Source organism: Antechinus flavipes, chromosome 3 (assembly GCF_016432865.1).
Source record: "Antechinus flavipes isolate AdamAnt ecotype Samford, QLD, Australia chromosome 3, AdamAnt_v2, whole genome shotgun sequence".
Lineage (NCBI taxonomy): Eukaryota > Metazoa > Chordata > Mammalia > Dasyuromorphia > Dasyuridae > Antechinus > Antechinus flavipes.
Genome location: NC_067400.1, coordinates 174,687,950 through 174,708,418, shown reverse-complemented (window position 1 = coordinate 174,708,418; position 20,469 = coordinate 174,687,950). Strand labels below are relative to the sequence as shown.

The 20,469-nt window shown below is 36.9% G+C and overlaps 1 protein-coding gene across 2 annotated transcripts in view; it reads left to right on the top strand.

The window, feature by feature from the left end:
* The first annotated feature begins 3,218 nt into the window (after positions 1-3,218).
* The window catches only part of SH3RF3 (SH3 domain containing ring finger 3), a 573,569-nt gene continuing 556,318 nt past the window's right edge, over positions 3,219-20,469 (top strand). Inside the window, exon 1 of one of the 2 annotated variants that reach the window (XM_051984272.1) lies at positions 3,219-4,283. In XM_051984272.1, coding sequence (XP_051840232.1) covers positions 3,672-4,283 — 612 coding nt within the window. In that variant the 5' untranslated portion in view covers positions 3,219-3,671. The remainder of the gene's footprint in view (positions 4,284-20,469) is intronic. The other variant, XM_051984273.1, reaches the window with a different exon arrangement.

Genomic DNA, 20,469 nt, shown 5'->3' with positions numbered 1-20,469 from the left:
TTGACTAAATAAATGTAAATTAAAACAATTCTGAATTTCCATCTTACACTTATTAGACATGACAAATGCTGATATGACAAAGAATTGGAAATTGAAGGGATGCTCATCAATTGGTGAATTGCCATGAAGCTGTGACATATGATTGTGATGGAGTACTATTTATTGTGCTATAAGAGATGATGAAGGAGGGATTCAGAAAATAACATAGCAACATCTATATGAACTGATGTGAAATGGAGAACTGAGAAATCATTGCACACAGTAACAATAATGTTGTGATGATGATCAACCATAAAAGTCTTGGCTATTCTGATCAATATAAGTATCCAAGACAATTACAGAGGACTCATGGTGAAAAAAAAATGCATTCATTTCTAGAGAGAGAACTGATGATTTCTGAATGCAGATTGAAGTAGAACTTTCTCACTTTTTCTGAGTAATATGGCTAATATGGAAATGATTTCATATGTATAATTGATATCTTTTTGCTTGCCTTTTCAGTGGATGGGAGAGGGGTGGAAGGGAGAGAGAGAATTTGAAACTCAAAATTTAAAAAGAAAAGAATGCTATTTTTAAGAAAAGGGCATCATTGAAATGAGGAAAGTAGGGGAAAATGGGATATGTGAGGTCATGATGAAGCATGTTCAGTGGGAGTGAGATGGCCTAAAAATAAAGAAGATTGTGAATGGAGGTGAATTTGACTTTGGTATGGATCAAACAAGATAAGCACACCATGGAAGCTAGTATATGTAGGGGACTATAACAAAATAAAAGAGATAGTATGAATGAGTGAGAGGGGAAAAATCATTACATTATTATTAGGTCTTAGGCTGGGAATTGTACACAACCATCTAGATAAGCCACTTCCTTAACTCAAGGAGCTTATTCTAATAGAGATGGACAATTCCTATATCAGAGCCGTGACCAAGGAAGAGGAGTGTCTGTGGAATCACAAGGCTGCTGAGTTGATCCTTATAGAAATCAACTGACAGACTCTTTCCAGGAATAATGATAATATAATAGCATTGATTTAGTTCTTGATGACAGAACAAGATGTGGAAAGCTGAGGAGGAGGGAAATTGTAAGTAAACTTAGCAATGGGAAGATAGTTAGGGTGGACAGTTGGAAGGGTTGTGAAGCATGGTCTGAGTCTGTGTCCCTAAACTATAGGGAGTTTAGTTGTCTACTTTAAATTAAATGGTAAGCATAAGGAGATAATATGAATTTCAAAATAGGAGAGATTATTTAGTAATGGTCAAAATGATTTGATATTTTAAAGTTTAAAATAGGAATAAGATGCTTATGTAGCAAATCTTCACCTTCTCTCTAAGCCCTCAGGTCCACTCTCCATCTGTAAAACTGGAGAATGGGACATGATCTTCAAGGTCCTTTTCTAATATCTTTTGGTCTAAAAGCCAATTTCCCCTTTACACAAAGAGAGAGTGACCTTCATGATCTAGGGTCAACATTTTCAGGGTGTGGTAGGTACTAGAATGTCCTTCCCCTTTTTGAAAAGTTCTGGAACCGAATGTACCTGAGATACTCTGACCTTGTGAAGATGCTGTGGCTACTGCTTAAGAAGTAGATGTTCATCCTGTCAGCCAAGAAGACTTCGAATTCAAGAGCCACTGAGTGGAGACAAATTTTGACAAAATCTGGACTTGGGACAGGAAACTACCACGAGGGGGCAGCGCGCTGCAGGGAATATCTTCATTCCAGTTGGCAAGCAAACCTACCAAACTTCCCCAGCTTCTCCAGTTCCTCCCGTACGTATTTCCGTTGCTCTGACGCTCTCCTGATCCAGGGGGTCGGGAAGGAGAAATCGATTCTTTGCCTCCCCCAATCATCCCTCTTCTCTTAGCCAAAGGGAAATTCGAGTAGGAGTGAAGAGGTGTTGCAGTGGGAGACACTGGAGGCTTTCAAAACATCTCAATCATTGGAATTGCCTTTCTTTGGATGTGGGAGAGCACGGAGAGTTTCCGTGGCGAAAGCTTTGTCAGAGGAGGGGCAGTGTGTCCCTGCTGGGCACTGAGGGCAGCAAGAGGGCACAGAGCATTGAAGGATTTGCAGTTTTGCCGGAGGCCTTGCTCAAGCAGCTGCCGAGACGGGTTTGGAGCCGGGAGGTCAAGTGCGTAGACTGTCCTGGAGAACAGATGCACGGTGAATTGCGCAGCCAGTGCGAACTTCAGGAACCTCTCCTTTCCAGTGCTAATACCAAGCTTAGCTGGAGCAGCCCTGACGGCTGCAGCAGCATCCCAGGGCATCGTTGGAGCTGTCATTCCTCTGGAGGAGCAGAGGGTAGAAGGCTTAGGATGCTCTAGGGAGTTAGCGGTCTGGAATGATGCATCTGGTCCTCTGCCCAAGTCTCTCTTAAAAACAAAACAAATCCCAATCACAACAGGCTCCAGCGATGAAGACAAGGACTCTCACAACACAGACAAAACTTTATGACCCCTTTCGCTTCAGATCAGCTTGACCAAATTTCTGAGTTCCACGGTAAATATCTTTCTACTGGGGATGAGAAAATGGTGATAATCTATAGGAAAAAAAAGAGTTTATCAGTGATGAGGAGAGAGAATTGAAGGGTGCTCCCCATCTTTCTTTTTCACGACTCCAGGAGAATTATATAAGGTGGATAACTAGCTGCCACCAATCAATTAGAGAGAGGGAAGAAAGAATTATTGTATTAAGAAGTGGATTTTTGCCCTTTCCCTTAACCTCCACCCATCTTGTGTCCCCAGCATCCTGCAGTGAAAGTGACTGACTCCCTGCCAGTTTGTTTCAGTCCTAGCTTGCAGTGTACTTTTTTTTTCCTGGAGGAAAAGGGAGGATCCAGCTAACGCCAAGAGCTCCGGGGATGGTGTGGTGGATAGGCTATAGGGACCTGTGATCAGGTGGTGGGAAGCCCCATGGAGAAGCCGCGGAGGCGGTACAGTTTGGCAGGACTGCGGTGGGTAAGCCCTGACAAAGCTCCTGAGACTCCTCTTGTCTTGCTGGTCCAGTTGCTTCTGCGTTTGCTTTCTTACTTTCCTCTGTCTGAAGGCTACCTCACTGGCGCCCTGGACCACCATTGAACCTTTGGAACCCACTAAGTCAGCCCAGCGGGCCCCCCCCCGGCTGATTTTACCCTCTGTGCCCCACCCCACCCGTGAATACGCGTGGGAGACAGGTGTAGCTCATCTTATCCTAATGCCTGCCTGCCCTCCGCTTGGCGGACAGCTGACTTGCTTGGGAGGTCCTAGAACTTGGGGGTGGGAGGTCGGGAGATCCAGCCGCAAGGCTGGGTGAGGTATTGGCTTGGAGCTTAGTAAGAATTGGTTCCCCAGAGAGCGCGTAACTCCTGAAGCCGGTCCGAAGGGCTGTTTCTGCACCACTTTTTCATTGCTGCTCCTGTAGCCTTCGGGACCCAGAACATTTAGGAAGAGGGGAGGTGGTGACATCACGTCCAGAGATCGAGGGAGGGAGCTGGAAAACTCCCCCTTCCCCATTGATCTTCGTTCCTAGCGTTTCCTGGCCACATCCGCTGTTAATCTGTGGATGAAGTTGGCTGGGTCCCCTTTTCGGCGTCTCCCCTGGAGGGTGGCTGTACTGATGCCTCCTGCCAGCGGCAGGCCCACAGTACCCGGGACTTAGGGCTGCTGCGTTGTCTGCAGCCGCCACCACCGGACTCCATGCTCCTAGGAGCGTCTTGGTTGTGCGCTTCCAAAGCCGCTGCAGCGCAGAACGAAGGAGAAGAGGAAAGGCAAGGGGAGAGAAGGAGGAGGCGAGCAGCAGCAGCAGCAGCAGCAGCAGCAGGAGAAGAGATGGACGAGTCCTCCTTGTTGGATTTACTGGAGTGCTCGGTGTGCTTGGAACGTCTGGACACTACTGCCAAGGTGCTTCCGTGCCAACACACCTTTTGCCGCCGCTGTCTAGAGAGCATCGTCTGCTCTCGCCACGAGCTGCGCTGCCCCGAATGTCGCATCCTGGTGGGCTGTGGGGTGGATGAACTGCCTGCCAACATCCTGCTCGTCAGGCTGCTAGATGGCATCCGCCAGAGACCCCGAGGCAGCGGCGGGGGAGGTGGGAGCAGCAGCTGCAGCAGCAACGGGAATAGCCCCACGGCCCGAGGTCACGGTCCTATCCCAGCAGGAGTGGGTGGAGGAGGTGGAAGCAATGCCCCGGGGTCCCCAGCCTATCACCCAGCCGCAGCCGCAGCAGCCGCCACGATCTCCGGGGGCACCAGCGCAGCCGCCAGTCTTCGAGAGCTTGCCGCAGCTAGCAGGAGCGCCCTACTGGGAAAGGTGGGTACCTACCGCCACGAACAACGAAGTGCCTTGGGTTAGGAGAAGTAAAGGGCTCAAGAAACGCAAACCGCGAATGGCGCGGGCTCTTTCTTCACGTGTTCTCACACTACTCCTCCGCCTCCTGCCACTCTTTCCCGCTCCTTGGTTTGCTTTTCCTGAGAGTTTTCTAACCATTTCTCTATTCCAACCCCAAGTCTTAACTCCTGTACCCTGCCATTTACTAGTTTCTGGAATTATTGCACCTGCTATTCTGACTGCCCCTCATTCCTTCCTTAGCCCCTTCTTCCCACAACCACCTGTGCTTAGAAATATCTCTTCGGAGACACATAATAAAACTATCCTTTCCTCGTGCTCGTGTTTCACTTGTCCTCAAGGTTCCAGCATCCTGGTTTATAGTTCCCTGCCCAGCTATATTCCTATAAGATTTCCATTAATCTTGTGCACTCCCTTCCCCCCCTTCCTTTCGTGGGTTCTGTCAATACCTCAGCCCTTTGGGAATCATCTCCTTATTTCATATTCTCACTACTGAAACCTTAAGTTGGTAGACTAAAGAAGTCCATTGTTCTTTTTTGTATTGTAGGTGAATAAAGTTTTTCTATTAATCCTTCCCTCTCCCTCTTCCTCTTCAGCTCCCTCCCCTTATCCAACCTTTGATGGGAATTGGGGGGGGGGGAGTGGTATGCCTCAGCTGTTTGTGTTTTGTAGACAGAGAGAGTTTGGGGGAGTTGAGTTTGATTAAAACAAAGTAAATCAAAATCCTCTTTGGAAAGAAGTGAAAGAGTTAATAGTCACGTGACTAAAGGATCCCTTTTGGCTGAGCCCTGGACTGGACTTGGCAGCATCTGTCAGGAAGCGATTGTCTTTTTCATAGCTCTTAGCAGGGCAAGGTTTGCATTCCCACATGAGTCGTTAGTCTGGGTTTGTGCGGCTTTCCACTGCTTCTAGTTTTTAGCCAATGGGGTCATCTCTTTCAAGGCTTTTGTGAGTTGATTTCAAAATCTTTTAGATCTAGTGATTGCTTAGTCTTATTTATCCTTTTTTCACTGACACTCGGTGGGGATTCTTCTGGGAAGGGCAACTCTGTATGGTGCCGGTTAAATGAGAAGCAACCTGTACTATATTTTTTTAAATGGGGAGAACAATTCCATAATCCATTCTTAATATTAAAAAAAGCTCAACATCAATAGGTTGGAAACATGGCTTTATTTCACTCATATAAAATGAGCTAATCTTTTTCCCCTCTGAGGAATTGATATGTAAGAGAGGGTTTGATTTAAATAATTCATAAACATGTTATAATATTGTTGAAATGTTATTAAATCATATAATACAATGAAATTACTGAAATAAAAAATAAAAAACTTTGCCCTGACATTCCAATTGGATTGATGTATGGTGCTCAAAACGGCTGACCACATTTTAGAGAATGTTTAGAAATACCATTCTCTTCATACTGCCAGTTATAGCTTTTTCTAGTAGATCTAGCTAAGAAATATTTGCTTGTCACTATTGTCTAATTTGGAATCAAGACAATGTTCAGTTTTTTTTAAAATGGTAAGTCCAGCTCCAAAATCAGTCTACATGAGCACAGAACCATAGTATATTAAGTTTCTTTCATCTTCTTTATTATTGTTTGACCTAATATATATTACTTAGAGAACTATTCTTGGGGAGAACAGGGGATGCAGTTTACTTCTCAAAGGAAGCACTTATCATTAAGCTATCTCTCTATAACTTCTGAAAACACATACTATTCTGTTTCTAAACTTTTTGGAACACTCAATCTGGAGCATTTTTTTTGTTTAGTTTTTAAGGGAAAAAATGCATCTTTTCCACTGAATGATACTTTGGTAAATATTTATAGTGATTTTTGCATGAATTTTCTGAAACAAAACTTTTCATATATGGCCTCTGAATATGAAAGATCACTGCCACAGAATTTCACTTGTAATTTTATATTCTTGCATCCTTTTATTATTGAAGTTGTTAGTAGGTAATTTATTGAAGGTAATTATTGAAGTTGTTAGAATGATTAAAATAGGATTTTAATTAACTGAATTTAAAAGCTTTTATATAAGGGTATATATATATATAGTGAATCTTGTATATTACTTTTTGCAATTTATTTCATTTCTGTTCTCTTTTTGATTTTCAGAGAAAACTATTAGATAGCGATGACAGATATTATCTCCATTTTACAGGAAAACCTAGGCTTGGAAGTCAAATGACTTACTTAAGGTCAAGTAATTAGTTAATAGAGTAGTTTGGAGTAGAGCCATATTTTCTGACCCACTAATTGAGTACTGCTCTCTAATGTATGGCCTTTGCTTGTTAAATATTTTATGACTTAATAAACAACAACAAAAAATATTTTATCACTCACCAGTTCTTTCCCTTCACGCCCACTTGAAAGATGCCATCACTAAATTCTGTTGAAAGTCTGATGTTATGATCAATTACTCAGGAATTGATGTGGTATTTCGCCCATACCTAGATATTAATAGCCAAAAGTAGGGGAGAAGAAGGTTATATTTTATCCCTATTTATCCAGAAGAATGATCTTTAGAGTGAAAAGGATAAAAAAAATTTCAGTCTTTGGTTTGGAAGTAGTTGAAGCCCAGGACAAGTGAGGAAATGGTAAAAGAATCTCTAGCTATTCAAAAGCAACAAGCTTTATTAAATACCTTCTGATCACATTTGGAATAAATTGTATCATATTAATCTGAAAGAATAACCAGAAGTGACTGCTGAATCTTGGTTAATATTTGAGGAATCCTGGAGGATTGGAGAGATACCCAGTAGTGGAGATGGTTGAATATTTCCTGATTTTGTTTTAAGGAAGTAGGGGTGCTCTATAAAATGCAAACTAATGAATCTATCACCAACAAAGTTCTAGAACAAATTATTTATTGATGCTTTGTGAGCATTTAGTGTTCACTAGAAATCTGTGAGTGTTCATTAAGGACAAATAAATCCTTTCAGACTAACTTCATTTGCTTTGTTGACAAGTTATTCATCTGGTATGAATAAGAAAATATATTACACCTACATTCAGTGAGATATTTGGCACATTTTTCTCTCAATATTCTTGTGGAATGGTATATAAAAGTGTTAATTAGATAGTTATATATTTAGCTTGATCCATAATTGACTGGACAGATCAAAAAAGTATCATTTAAACAATTAATGCTAATCTGGACAAGGCATTCCGATGGGATGTCTCAGGCCTGTCTTCAGGCCTACTCCATATTCCATTTGTATTATTGAATTGGATGGAAACATAGAAAACATGCCCCTTAAACTTGGGGATGATATAACCAGGGAGGATTGGTTCATTTGTTGAAGACAGTTTCAGAATCTTCAGTTCTCAAAGATCCATATTTGAAACCTAATTTTAACATGAATTTATTTTAAGTAAAAGCCTGTACCTAGCATGAAAAACCAAGTATAAGAAGGAAATGTGTGACTAAATAATAATTCATATAAAAAAGAGAGAATTTATTTTGCCTATAAGTTTGAATATAAGAATGTGGCCCCTCTTCAAAGCTATTATAACTTTCAGATTGCATTAATAAATTTACCACCCAAATCAAAACTATTATTTTCAATAGTCCTACTGCAGTCTGAGTGAACCACATATTTTAAGAAGGACATCAACAAATTGGAGTATAACCAGTATGATGAGGGATATGAAAAAGATACTGAATGAGAATCCAAAATGCAGAACCCATGGAAAATATTGTTCGGATGGAACATGGTAGCTATCTTCACATTCTTGAAGAATTATTATGGAGAAGTAGGATCAGAATTTTCTACATCATACCAGAGTGCAGAATCTGGATTAATAGATGGAAATTATAAGGATGTAGATTTTTGCTCAATACCAGGAAGAATTTTGTAATAATAAAAGCAGTGTAGAAGTAGAATGGATCATTGAGTGAGGTATTGAGTTCACAATCATTGGAGATGTTTAAGTGTTGGATAAATAACTACTTGTTGGGACATTGATTATTAAATTCATGCTTTGGGTAATGAGTTGGAAGGGACCATAAAGGTCACTTGATTTAACCCTAAGATTAAAACTAAGCTATTTTACTAGTCAGTTTTATCCAAAAAAAGTTAAAATGTAAATAAACTTGTTTATTCAAGTTTTGAGTTTTTGGTACTCAGTAGGAGCCTGCTGGCATTATAGAAACACGGTTCTTACTTTGTTAGCCATGTCAATTTGTGTGCTGTGAGAACTCTGCAAACATAAGGATTGTTATTTATTAAGTAGTTCCTTAAATTTGGCAGGTAAAGGACTTTAGCTGGAAGTCAGTTTTGCATTTAAATCAACAGATATTTGAGTGCTTCCTATGTATAAGGATCTTTAAGCAGGTCTCCGTTACTTTATTGCACATAAAAATCACATTGAATCCTTGTGACAAAACTTCATGGAGTCTCATGTTAATAGGACCATCACTGTGCTATGTTAAAACTATTCTAATGATTTGTTAATTGATAATTTTCATACTGGTCTCAAAAGGATATTGTAGGTGCTAGCTTAAATGTTAATTCCAAACCATAGGAGGTTTTCTAATCAATAGAGTAATGGAAGCAGGAAAACATTCATGGTTAAAACAACATAATAAGCATAAGCATTGCTTTTTATGATGTCAAGCTGATTCTGATCTAGTTTTTTTTTTATTACTATAGATTTCATGTATTTCAAAGTTGAAGGTTCTGTTTAAATGGATCAATTTGAAAAAGTCAGATTCTATGTCTGAATCCTTATTTAATCATTATGAATTGAAGGACAAATAATTTAATTAAAATCTGACTTGAATGGTTTGGAAGGCCCAACCAAAACACCCCACTGGAAGGGAGATCCCTAGTTTCACAAGAATTTTTAAGGCAAGTGATTCTATATTCCTTGAAAATTCCACATTAGTCACTATGAACACACTGGTTAATAAACTATAACATATGTTAGTACCTTAACTTTTCTAGGCTCTTATTTACTCATAAGAATAAGATTCTAATCCTTAGGTAGAAGCTTCCTTGGAATTCAGTCTCGGCAAGGTCAAACATTTTATTACATAAATGTTTAGAAGGAATTGCTTTAAAATCTTGAAAGAATATTTTCCAAAGATCTTCAAAAAATCCAAGCCTCAGAACCATCTAGTCCAATCCATACCTAAACAAGAATTCTACCTAAAACCTCCCCAACACTGTTGTCTTTAAGAAATACTGATGGAAAACCTACTATTTCCTGAGGCAGTCCACTTGAAAGGGATGGGGAAAGGAACAAATATTTATTAAGGCTTACTGTGTACCAGGCACTATACTAAGTATTTTATAACTATTATTTCATCCTCATAATACTTTTGGGAAGTAGAAGCTATTATTATCTCCATTTTATAGTTTGGGAAATTGAGGAAGACAAAGATTAAGTGACTTGCCCAGAATCACACAGCTAGGAAGTGTCAGAGACTAGATTTCAACTCAGATCTTCCTTATTCCAGGCCCAGACTCATATCCATGGCAATTAGCTACTATTAGGATTGACCTGATTGATAGGAATTTTTTCTTTATATTACGCCCAAATTTGCATCTCTATATAATTTCCATTCCTTGATCTTGGTTCTGCCCTTTGGGAGTTAGAACTCATCTTAACACATATAAGATTTAATCTACTTTTGTAAAGTTGAGACTAATAACTTATATGTGGCCAGAAAAAGGAATTAGTTATTGTTTGGTGCAAATGAAGACAACCAAGTTCACAGATATGATGGTCAATTAACATGGCTTGTGTCTCCTAATAGCTAGTACTTATATAAGATCTTCAAAATTCTTTACTTGCAGTATTTCATTTGATCCTCACAATAGTTCTTGGGATTAATTGTGCTCTAATTGAGTCAGATGTTCTAATTACTGGCCTATTTTACAAATGAGGAAACTGAGGCTAGGGGATGTTAAGTGATTTGTCTAGGGGATGTTAATGCCTTCCTTGTATCTCACTCAAAGCCTAACACAAAAATAGCCCTTGCATTTACCAAGTGTTATTCAGGGGGAATAGCCAGAAAGTAGATATAGTTCAACTGGGTTACAATTAACAATTTGTACCTGTTGAAAATGGTTTAGTATGATCATTTTTTTTTTACACAAAGCACCTCTTTTATACATGTTATTAGAAGCTTTTAAGTAAGATTGAAAGGTTAGTAATATCTTGCTTTTGTATTCAAAGTCTGGTCATGATTAGTAACTGTGGATTAGTTTAGACTAATGAGAATTCATATAGAATATTTCCCTGAACCTGTTGCTTTCTCCTTTTTTGTCTTCTCCTTTGAAACCAGCCCAATGCTCCTGATCCATACAAGGTTCATTAAAATGAAAGAAGTCTAAACTAATCTGCTTAAGAAAAAAGCTGGAGAGGAAAATAGTCCTGCCCAGGATTGCTGATACAATTGGTTGGCAAGACCCCAATACAAAACTAAATACAGCACTTTTAATCTGTATGAGACAATAAATAGTCTACAAGCGCATAGAATTAGGCTTTTTCATGGTGTGATTGTACGAAGTAGAATTATGTGCTAATTGTTTTATGTTCTAGCTATTCACAGTAGCCCTGATGGCTTTGTGGAACATGATAAAATTGTGTCTAAATTATGCACTTACTTCAAAGGCATATTATGTCAATTCAATCTGTACTTTATCTTTTTCTGATAATATCATGATGGGGGGACTTGGAGTGCAATATTTGAAATAAACATCAGTAAGATTTTAGTTGAGAGGGAAATTTTTTTGGTAGCTTCTCCTGCCAACTAGGGGTCAGTTTTTATTAGATTTTCTGTTGCTTGGAAGAGCTTTAGTTACTGAATTAGAAATGCATGTCTAATGTTTATCCTATTGGAATTTTAATTAACCTTAAAAGAAAAGGCTAACAGGGAAGGTGTTGGTAGAAGAGTAAACTTATAAAAATATATACATTCACATGTCTTATTTGCAGAGCCTCCTTAACTGAGTTGTCACAGTTGGAAAGAAAATGCACTCACAGTTTGAATTTTACATAGAAGTGATTCCTTTATCATTTTGATCAAAAATCTTATAACCTAATATCTATGAATATTGAATTGCTTTTTAAAGTATACTTAAACTAGTCTAAAAGAGAATTGTTTCAGTTAGTTCTTTCAAATGCATATATATATATACATATATATATGTGTATATATATATATACTTAGCAGGTAATATGGTAGTCATTTGTTTGAATAGGATATTTTGGTTTTGTTTAATAGATGTGTTCGTGAGTTCCTATATGCACTCAAGTGAAGTACAAGGAGGAGAATAGAAATTCTTAAATTAAGAGAAGAGACTTAAATGATTTATTTTAAACCAAAAGAACATTCCAAGTTGGAAATGAACACTGTGCACACATCACAATTCAAGTTCAAAATGCATTTTCAAGTAACTCATATTTGCTCTCTTCTGATTCCTTTATAAATTAAGGTTAAAAAAAAAGAAAAAAAGATATTGGTCCTTCCAATGCCACTCAAGAAAAATTTTATTAAAAAGGTATTCATTTATTGTTTGAAATTTTTTGGCTACATATACTATATAGATATCTCTTATTTTGAGAATAGCTATATTTATCTTTTTAGGAATTTTATGTTTCTGATGAAAACTTATATTTTAGAAAAAAATTAAATTTGGATTGGTTTACCACTATGTGTACTCACAAGAAGCAATAATTTCTTAGGTTTTTTCTTTTGATGTTTTCTCAGCATCCAAAAGACATTCACAGTTTTTTTTAAAACTCAGATTTTTTATATCACATAAAACTTGATATAGGAGTTGTGTTGGAAATAAGCACAAACTATCTCTTGATATTTGAGTGCTTTCAAAGAACATGATGTTGACTCCATTGTTTTTGCTTGTGAGGCATTAAGGAAATGACATCAAATTCCCATATAGTATTCAAAACTTTGTTTGTATATTATATTAATCTGATTTCACTTAAGGGTTACCTCTGGGTACAGCACCCCCATGCCATTTGCCAGGAAACATAGGAATTTTAGCCAGCGTGCACAGAGAAACCATTGAATTACAACATTTGGAAAGTCTTTTCCCCAGCATTCTAAAATCTTGGGAGTATCAAGAACAATCTTTACAATTTGTCATTTGGTATCCATCTGAGTTCCAGGGAACAACCTTTATTGTTGCTCTAGAAAAGTATAATTCTGGCAGTAAGGGGAAAATCATGTTTATATGAATGCAAATGAAATGTTATGATCACAGACTGAATTAGTTATTGACAACTGTTGCTTTTTTTTTTTTTGTTACTGAAGTAATGACCATTCTTGCATGACCAATCTTTCAAATATTCCTTTCTATTTGAAGAGTCAAATAATCATTGAATCAGATTATGGGAAGGTTTTGTTTTAAGCTTTTGTTATCTTGCTGGGATGTAGGGGCTCCCCAATTTGTATTCAGTGCTTATTGCATTTTGAAATTATGCAGTACATATCCTAAGTACAAAATACATCCATCCATCCATCCTTCTATCTATCCATCTATCTATACGTGTGTGTGTGTGTGTGTGTGTGTGTGTGTTAGTGTGTTTTTAGTAGTATAGGGATAGGTCATTGCATTCCCAGTTTGTATATGAAGACTTTGAAGAAAGAAAGAGGCTTAAGTTACTTACCTAAGGTTATCATTGTCATTGGTAGTTTGAGGGTTAGAACTCAGGCTTTTGGATTCTTAGTTTATCTTTTTAGGATAATATATTGCTTAGAGAAAAGCTTTTAACTTCTAAATATTGATTCAAGGGTTTAAATTATTGCATATTAATATTTACTTTGAGATTATCAGAGAGATTATCGAATGATGCTGTTGGAATAGCTGATTATAAGAGTAATGAAATCTATGAAAACCAGAACTTTGGCTTATAGAAAAATCTCATGTGTTCTCCAGGTTCCACTGTTATGTGTCCAAATGCTTACAGAACACTTCAGCACAATGGACAGTAGCAATACTTTGTAGGATGAAAGATGGCCCATGGAGTATTGGACATGTGTCATGATATCTCTGAGACTACTTTCTTAGTATAGTTTTCATACTTATCCCATGTTTGTTATAATTTTAAAGTTACTTTTGACATTCTAAAGTTAACACATTTTATTTGTACAACTTATTTAGATATTTGATTTTGGTACAGTGAAAAGATCACTTAAGTTGGCATCAGAAGACACAAGTTCAAATTCTGATTTCCCTTACCAACTATATGACTTCAGGAAACCATCTTATCTTCCTGGGACACAGATTCCTCTTCTATAAATTGAGCAGATTTGAATAATGACTTGGATTCCTCCAGCTCTAAAAATGCTATGATCCTACTCTTCTGTATTCTTAAAGACCATTCTCTAAGATCTTTCTAAATCTCTAATACTTAAAAAAAATAGTCACATGGTCTTGACTATTGTGGATGCATGCTGAAATGTGAAAGCACGCTGTCAAGCTAAAATTTTGGTCCAGTTCCTTTCTCATGTGATTCTTGGTCTCTATGGCTCAAATCTTAAAAATGCCAACCTTAAATTGTAGGTTTGGACACAAAGCTTAATTTGTTTTTCAAAATGGATGTGTTTTCAATTTCCATAATGCTTAATAATATATCACTTAACAAAATATATGATTATCTACTCTGTAACTTGCTGGATAAGTGACCTTTTACAAGTCATTTTATCTCTAAATCTGAATTTCCTCATTTGTAAAAAGTGGACAATGATTGTAATACTTGCAAAATAACATAAAATAATTTGCAAATCTATAAACCCTAAATGTATTTTTGAAACCTGAAGTGCTATTTTCTTTGAAGTTTACTTTATGTTGCTATTTTTTATGTAGCCCAGCAACACGATTAGAAGAATTACATAAACCCTTTTTGATGATTTCTTAGAACTCAGTTAATTACTTCTTTCAAAATTCCATGATATCCTTAAAGGAAGCTATAATATATCCTTGGATTCAGTTAAATTTAGGATCCCATTATTGATGCTATAGAGTATATCTGCCAAATTTAAATTTACAAGAACATAAGTTTGTTCCATATTGCTTAAAAATCCACTAACCAACCAAATATTTTGTGGAGAATGTTTATAGTACCTAACAAATATTGTTTTGGTGATCTTGGATAGATATAAACCAGAATCTCTGAATACATCATAAGGAAACCTAATGAATCACACGAGAAGTTTAATGTACTATTTTGGCATTTATATGATGCCATTTTCTTCAGAGACTAAACCATCACTCTTAAAACTTCTGTTATAAAACTTCTTTTCTTTCCTCAAGTCTCCCATTGAATTCCTGCCTCCTCTCTTTCAGTTGAGGATCTTACCTAATACTTTATAAAGGAAATTGGGACCATTTGTTACGGGCTTCCTCTTCTTTCCTTGTCATCTCACAATTCTTTTGTCCTTTAGTCTAGTTTGTAAAGACATAGCCTTTCTCCTGATTGAGGGCAATCATTCCTCTACATGTATTCATTACATCTCTTACTCCTGTTTTCTCCAATAGATTGTTCCACAATCATCTCCTTTTTCTAATTTTCATTCTCTCCCTATCTATTGATTGCTTTCCTGCTGCCTACAAACATACCAGTCTCCTCTGTCTATATAAAGCATCATTAGATTCTACCATACTTGCTAGCCAATATTTTACATCTCTTTTCCCTTTTTTAGCCAAACTTTTTGAAAAGGTTGCTTATGTACTATCATCCCCTCTCTTCCCACTATCTTTTAAATTCTTTGAAATCTGGATTATATCATTCAACTAAAATTATTCCCTCCAGAGATACCAATGATCCATTAATTATTAAATTGAGAAGAGTCTTTGCTGAGTCCTCATCCTTTTTGACCTCTCTGTCATATTTCACAGTGTTGATCAGCTTTTTTTCCATGATACTTTCTTTTCTCTGGATTTCTCAAGACATCATTTTCCTTTGGTTCTCCTACCTGTCTGACTAATTCTTTTCAGTATTCTTGGTTGAAATGTTCTCCATGCCATGCCCCCTCCTTAGAGTGATATCCTCAAAATTCTTTTACTTAATGTATTATCACTTCTCCTGGCGGTAATTTTAGTCTCTATGGAAGTGACTTTCAGATCTATATATCTAGCCCTGCATGATTATCTGCCTAGTAGACCTTCCAAACTAGGTATCATATAAGCATTTCAAATTCAAATATGCAAACAGAATTCATATGTCACTCATTTCCATTAACTATCCTAGACTTTCCAATTACTGCCAAGAGCAATACCATCCTTCTAGTCATAGAGGTTCTCAACTTTGGTGTTTTCTTAGACTCCTCCCTCACATCCAAATCTTGCCAATAGCTCTTACATTTTTCTTTTTCTTTTCATATGCTGTCCACCTAAGTGAAACATTTATCATTTGTGATTTAGACTGTTGCTGCTAAAGTCTACTAGCCTTTTTTTTACCCTACAACTCAATAAACCACACTGACTCCCCTATTGCCTCTAGAATAAAATACAAATATAAACTCCTATATAAAGCATTTTAAACTCTTTGCAACCTGTCTTTTTCCTACTTTTCACATTAATCCTATTCATATGCTTTGTGGTTCAAGGAACTTGTTGTTCCCTATATATGATGAGTCAACTCTTATTTCTGTTCCTTAGCATTGATTGCCTTCCATGACTGGAATTTATTTTACCTACTTGTTTTAGATTCATTGGTTCCCTTGAAATTTAGCTCAAGCTCTTCCCTCTACATTATCCTGGCTTAATTTTCTCATTAGTTTCTAGGGACCCTTTCCCCAAAGTACCTTGTATTTATTTTGTATATATTTCATATTTGATTATTTATGTTCATATTAGAATGTAAGATCCTTGAGGACAGGTTCCCTTTTTTTTGTTTTTTTGTCTTTGTATCCCTTGGCACTCAGGACATTCCCCAGCACATGTTCAAAGCTTACTAAATGCCTCTAGATGAACTATTTGGGGATTATCATCTGTAGAGATTTTTACCCACTAGTGACTAGTAGGTCTTTAACAAGTTTATGTTTACATTCCCAGATTATATGAAATTAACCATTGTTCTGTGACTTTTTGACCATAGATGGTTTCTCATAAAATATCAAAATTGTTGATATCTTGCCCAAATAATAAGGCTCAAGTGATATGGAATTAATCATTAGGATATTTTCTGTTTAAACCAAAGACTGCTTGTTGTTTTTGGTCATTTCCTGCTTCAACTTCAAAAAGACTGGATTGCCTTTTTAAAAAGCTTGTGAATTGATGTAAGCAGTAGTACTTCTATCACTGATATCAGCAATATTCAGACATTCATTCCATATTTCATATGTCCTTTGTACAAAGTGATTTTTGCTTAGATTGCCTGTATGTTCTTTTTCCAAACTTCAGCGATTTCTTGCCTTTTGATTTAGGTGTTGTCTGAATTTTCTTTTTTTTCTTTCTAAAGAATTGTATATGATCCTTACATGTTCGGTGTGGAAATGGTTGATATTAATTGCAATTCCTTTTTTATGTATCCTCAAACTAGGCATTGCCTCATTTTTAAAATTATATTCTACTCATCTTAATCTATACAGTGTCTAGAGCAGTGATATTATTTATTTGCCAAATCCCAGGACTTATGGCAACTTTCTGACTATAATTAAAGTGTTATCAAGAAGGAGGAAGCCCTTGTGTGCATGAAGGAAGGGGAAGGGGCTTAGTTGCATAGTGGACAGAGCCATGGTCATAGAGGTTAGAAGACCTGAATTAAAATCCTGTCTCAGACAAGTTGTGTGACTCTGGGCAAGTCATTTAACCTCCATTTGCCCTACTTTTCTCATTTATAAAACAAGCATTTAACTTTTAAGGCTGTCATGAGGATAAAATGAAACAGTATTTGTAAAGCACTTTGCAAACTTTACAGTATTATCTAAATGATATTTATGATAATTATGATTATGATAAAATTATTAACTAATAATATTATAATGATCAGTATCATCCTACCTTTCTCTATTATTCTTTAGTCTAATCAGATATAAATCCCAATGAAATGAAAAAATGCCATGGTTACCACTGATTAGTTATGCTTTACCTGAAGATAGAACAGCTAGAAGAAAAGGAGTTTTATAAATAAATACATAATAAATTTATATAAAAATCCCTCCCTGGTGAATGACAGGAGAGTAGAGAAGCTTTCCAAGTAAGTTATGAGGAGGTAGTGGAATCCACAATGAATTTTTGCTTCACTGCAGTAAAGTGTTATGTTAATGCCTAGCTATGTAACTCTAGGCAAGTGACTTAACATCTATGACCTTCAATTTCCTTATCTGCAAAATATGAATGATAATATCTATGGTGCTTATCTTTCAGAACTATTCTGAGGCTCAAATAAGATGATAGTAATATTAGAGGCCTGTATAAATGATGAGGGCTATTTTCATGATTTACAGAATTAGTGATAGACCATGGACCAGTTTTTGTCTCCTTGGTACCAACTAACCAATGAAAATACATCTTTCACAACCAAATCAATCCTACAATCTATCCAAACTGGCATCTTTCAGTTCTTTTAGTTGCCTCTGTTCTGCTCTGTGTCTATATCCATTTTTGTTTCCCCAAGCTGTTGCCAGTGCTCTTTCTTCAGTATTCCCTTCTGTGGGCTGTGTGTTTTCTTGACAATTGCTGGTTTGTTGGCCCTTCAAGGTTTTGATCAGCTGGCTTTGTGTTTCACAACAACCACAGTTAGTCATCATCTCTGTCCTGTTTCCCAGTGGTCTTAGTTTAGTGATGGAAAGCATTTGGGTTTATTGTACACATAAATGCTTAAAAAAAAAAAAAAAAAAAAAGATCCAGGGGATAGGGAAGCTCTATTGGGGGGAAAAAAAAACCCTGGATGTCATCTATATTTTAAAAATAATTTCTATGTGGTTTATTGGTAAAGTCAGGTTGTTGGCTATCCCTTTTAAGATCTCTTAATGTAATCTATAGACTTGAGGGGCAGGTGCATTGATTTTAAAATGAAGTTAAGAATTTATATAAATATTTGAATTCTGAGTCCCATGCTTTATAGATTCACTCCTTTTAAAAGTTTCCTCTGAGTCTCTCAAACTCAAATAGTTTTGATATAAAAAAGAATTGATGCCTTTGCTTCTTGCTTTATTTCCCAGTCCCTTCTCTTAGGGATAACTTAGGATCCAGCTTCTAGTAAAGAGACTCCTCTCTTTCTGTTGTAAGGAGTCTGGCATCTGGTAATTTAATAACTTCCTGATTTCAGCAGTAGAAGCTGGCACATATGAGTCCTTTCTCTTGAAGGTAAATTTAGCAATTGAAAGAAGATGCTTATCAGAGGATTAGGCCCATTATCAAGACTCTGGGCTGTTCTTTTGGGTTTTGAACTCCAGATTTGGTTACATCTGAATGGTGTTTTAATTTAGCATTGATCCAAAAACTTGCTTAGTGAACACAGGACTTGTCTCCCTGCAGTTTTCCTGTCTGAATTTTGCTTCGTTTTCTAAATAAATAATTGAAACTTGTGGTTTGAATATTCACTTTTTTGTCTGTGTGGATCAGTTCAGTATATAAGAAAAGGTCCCTAATCCAGGGGTGCTAGAATTGAAGAATTTTCAAGGTAATTAATCAGTAAAAAGGAAGTAAGTAACATTTATAGACTCAAAGAATTGTCAATGTGGAGAAAAAAAGCCATTATTAGTAGTAGATATAAAAAAAAAAATTCTGGCTGGGTCTGTGGAATCTTGGTTCTTAGCACAGGTAATAAATATCTTCCCAGTCTCTCAGGCTTATGATTTAGGTGTGCCTCCTCACTATCTTTCAGCTACCCCACCCCATTTCCCATCCAATTTTTTGCCAAGGCTTGTCCATTTTATTATTATATCTGCTGAATACTACCTCCTCCCCTTCTCCCTTCTGATATTGCTACCACTCTGGTGAAAACCCTCATCACCTAGACTATTAACAATAGACTGCTGGTGGGTCTGTCCAGCTTCTCTACTTACTTCAAACCAACATCCATTTTAGCCATCAAGGTGCTTTTTCTGAAATGCTGATTCAGCCATGTCACTCCCTCCCCTTCCCCACTTAATAAACTGTAGAAGTTTCCTACTTCTTTAGGATCAGATGCAAAATCATTTGGTGTTCAATGTCCTTTATCACTCCCTTCTACTTTTCCATTCTTTTTTACATCTTACTCTCCATCCCATATTCTTCCATGGTTTCCTTATTGTTCCACAAACAAGATACTCTGTCTTTCAGCTCTGGACAGTTTTCCTGAATGTTTCTCAAACCTGGAATGTTCTCTCTCATCTCCACCTATGGGCTTCCCTGGCTTCCTTTAAGTCATAACTAAATCTCATCTTCTATAGGTAGGCTTTCCCCAGACCTCAATTCTAATGCCTTCCCTCTCATCATTATTTTCTATTTATCCTGTACATGGTTTATTTGTATGTCTCCCTCATTAGAGATCTCAAGAAACTACCAGATCATATTTCCTTAACATAGGGCATTCTCTTTTTTGGAAAGTGAAACTATTTGAGATATAACCTTAGCCTGAAGAAGAATAAAAAAAAAAAACAACAAAAAGGCAACTGTAGTTGTGCAGTTAAGTAGGCACAAGGCATGAGTTCAAATTAAAAATGCCTTTTTTTTTCAGGTAGCATCTCTCATCATCTGTAAAATGGGCAGGGTGATTAGCATCTACCTTGCTTTGAAGATCAAATGAGACAAATACTAAGGTTTTGTATAAAAGTGAGCTTTCATTATCAACCCATTTCCTGTTGCTTTTAGGATACCATCAAATTCCATCAAAAGGTTATCATTAGAATGTAAGCTCTCTGCAGTCACAGACTTTCATTTTTGCTGTTTACCACTGTACTAGTAGATAATAAGCACTTTTATTACATTGATTACGTGCCCATCTATCAAGTTAGTTTATTCATGTCTTTTCCTCTTCTTTTTTCTCTCTTACATGTAGCCAAACTTCAGGTAAGGGAAGAAATGGCTATTTTATACCTGAAGAATGGATCATTGAAAACCTTTTTCTATTCTTAGCTATGAAGGCCATAGAATTGATGTTGAAGAGGTAGGGGAAGGGAAGGTTAAAGGAGAAATTGATATTATCAGAAGATAATTACGGATCTTTAGAAAATGAGCC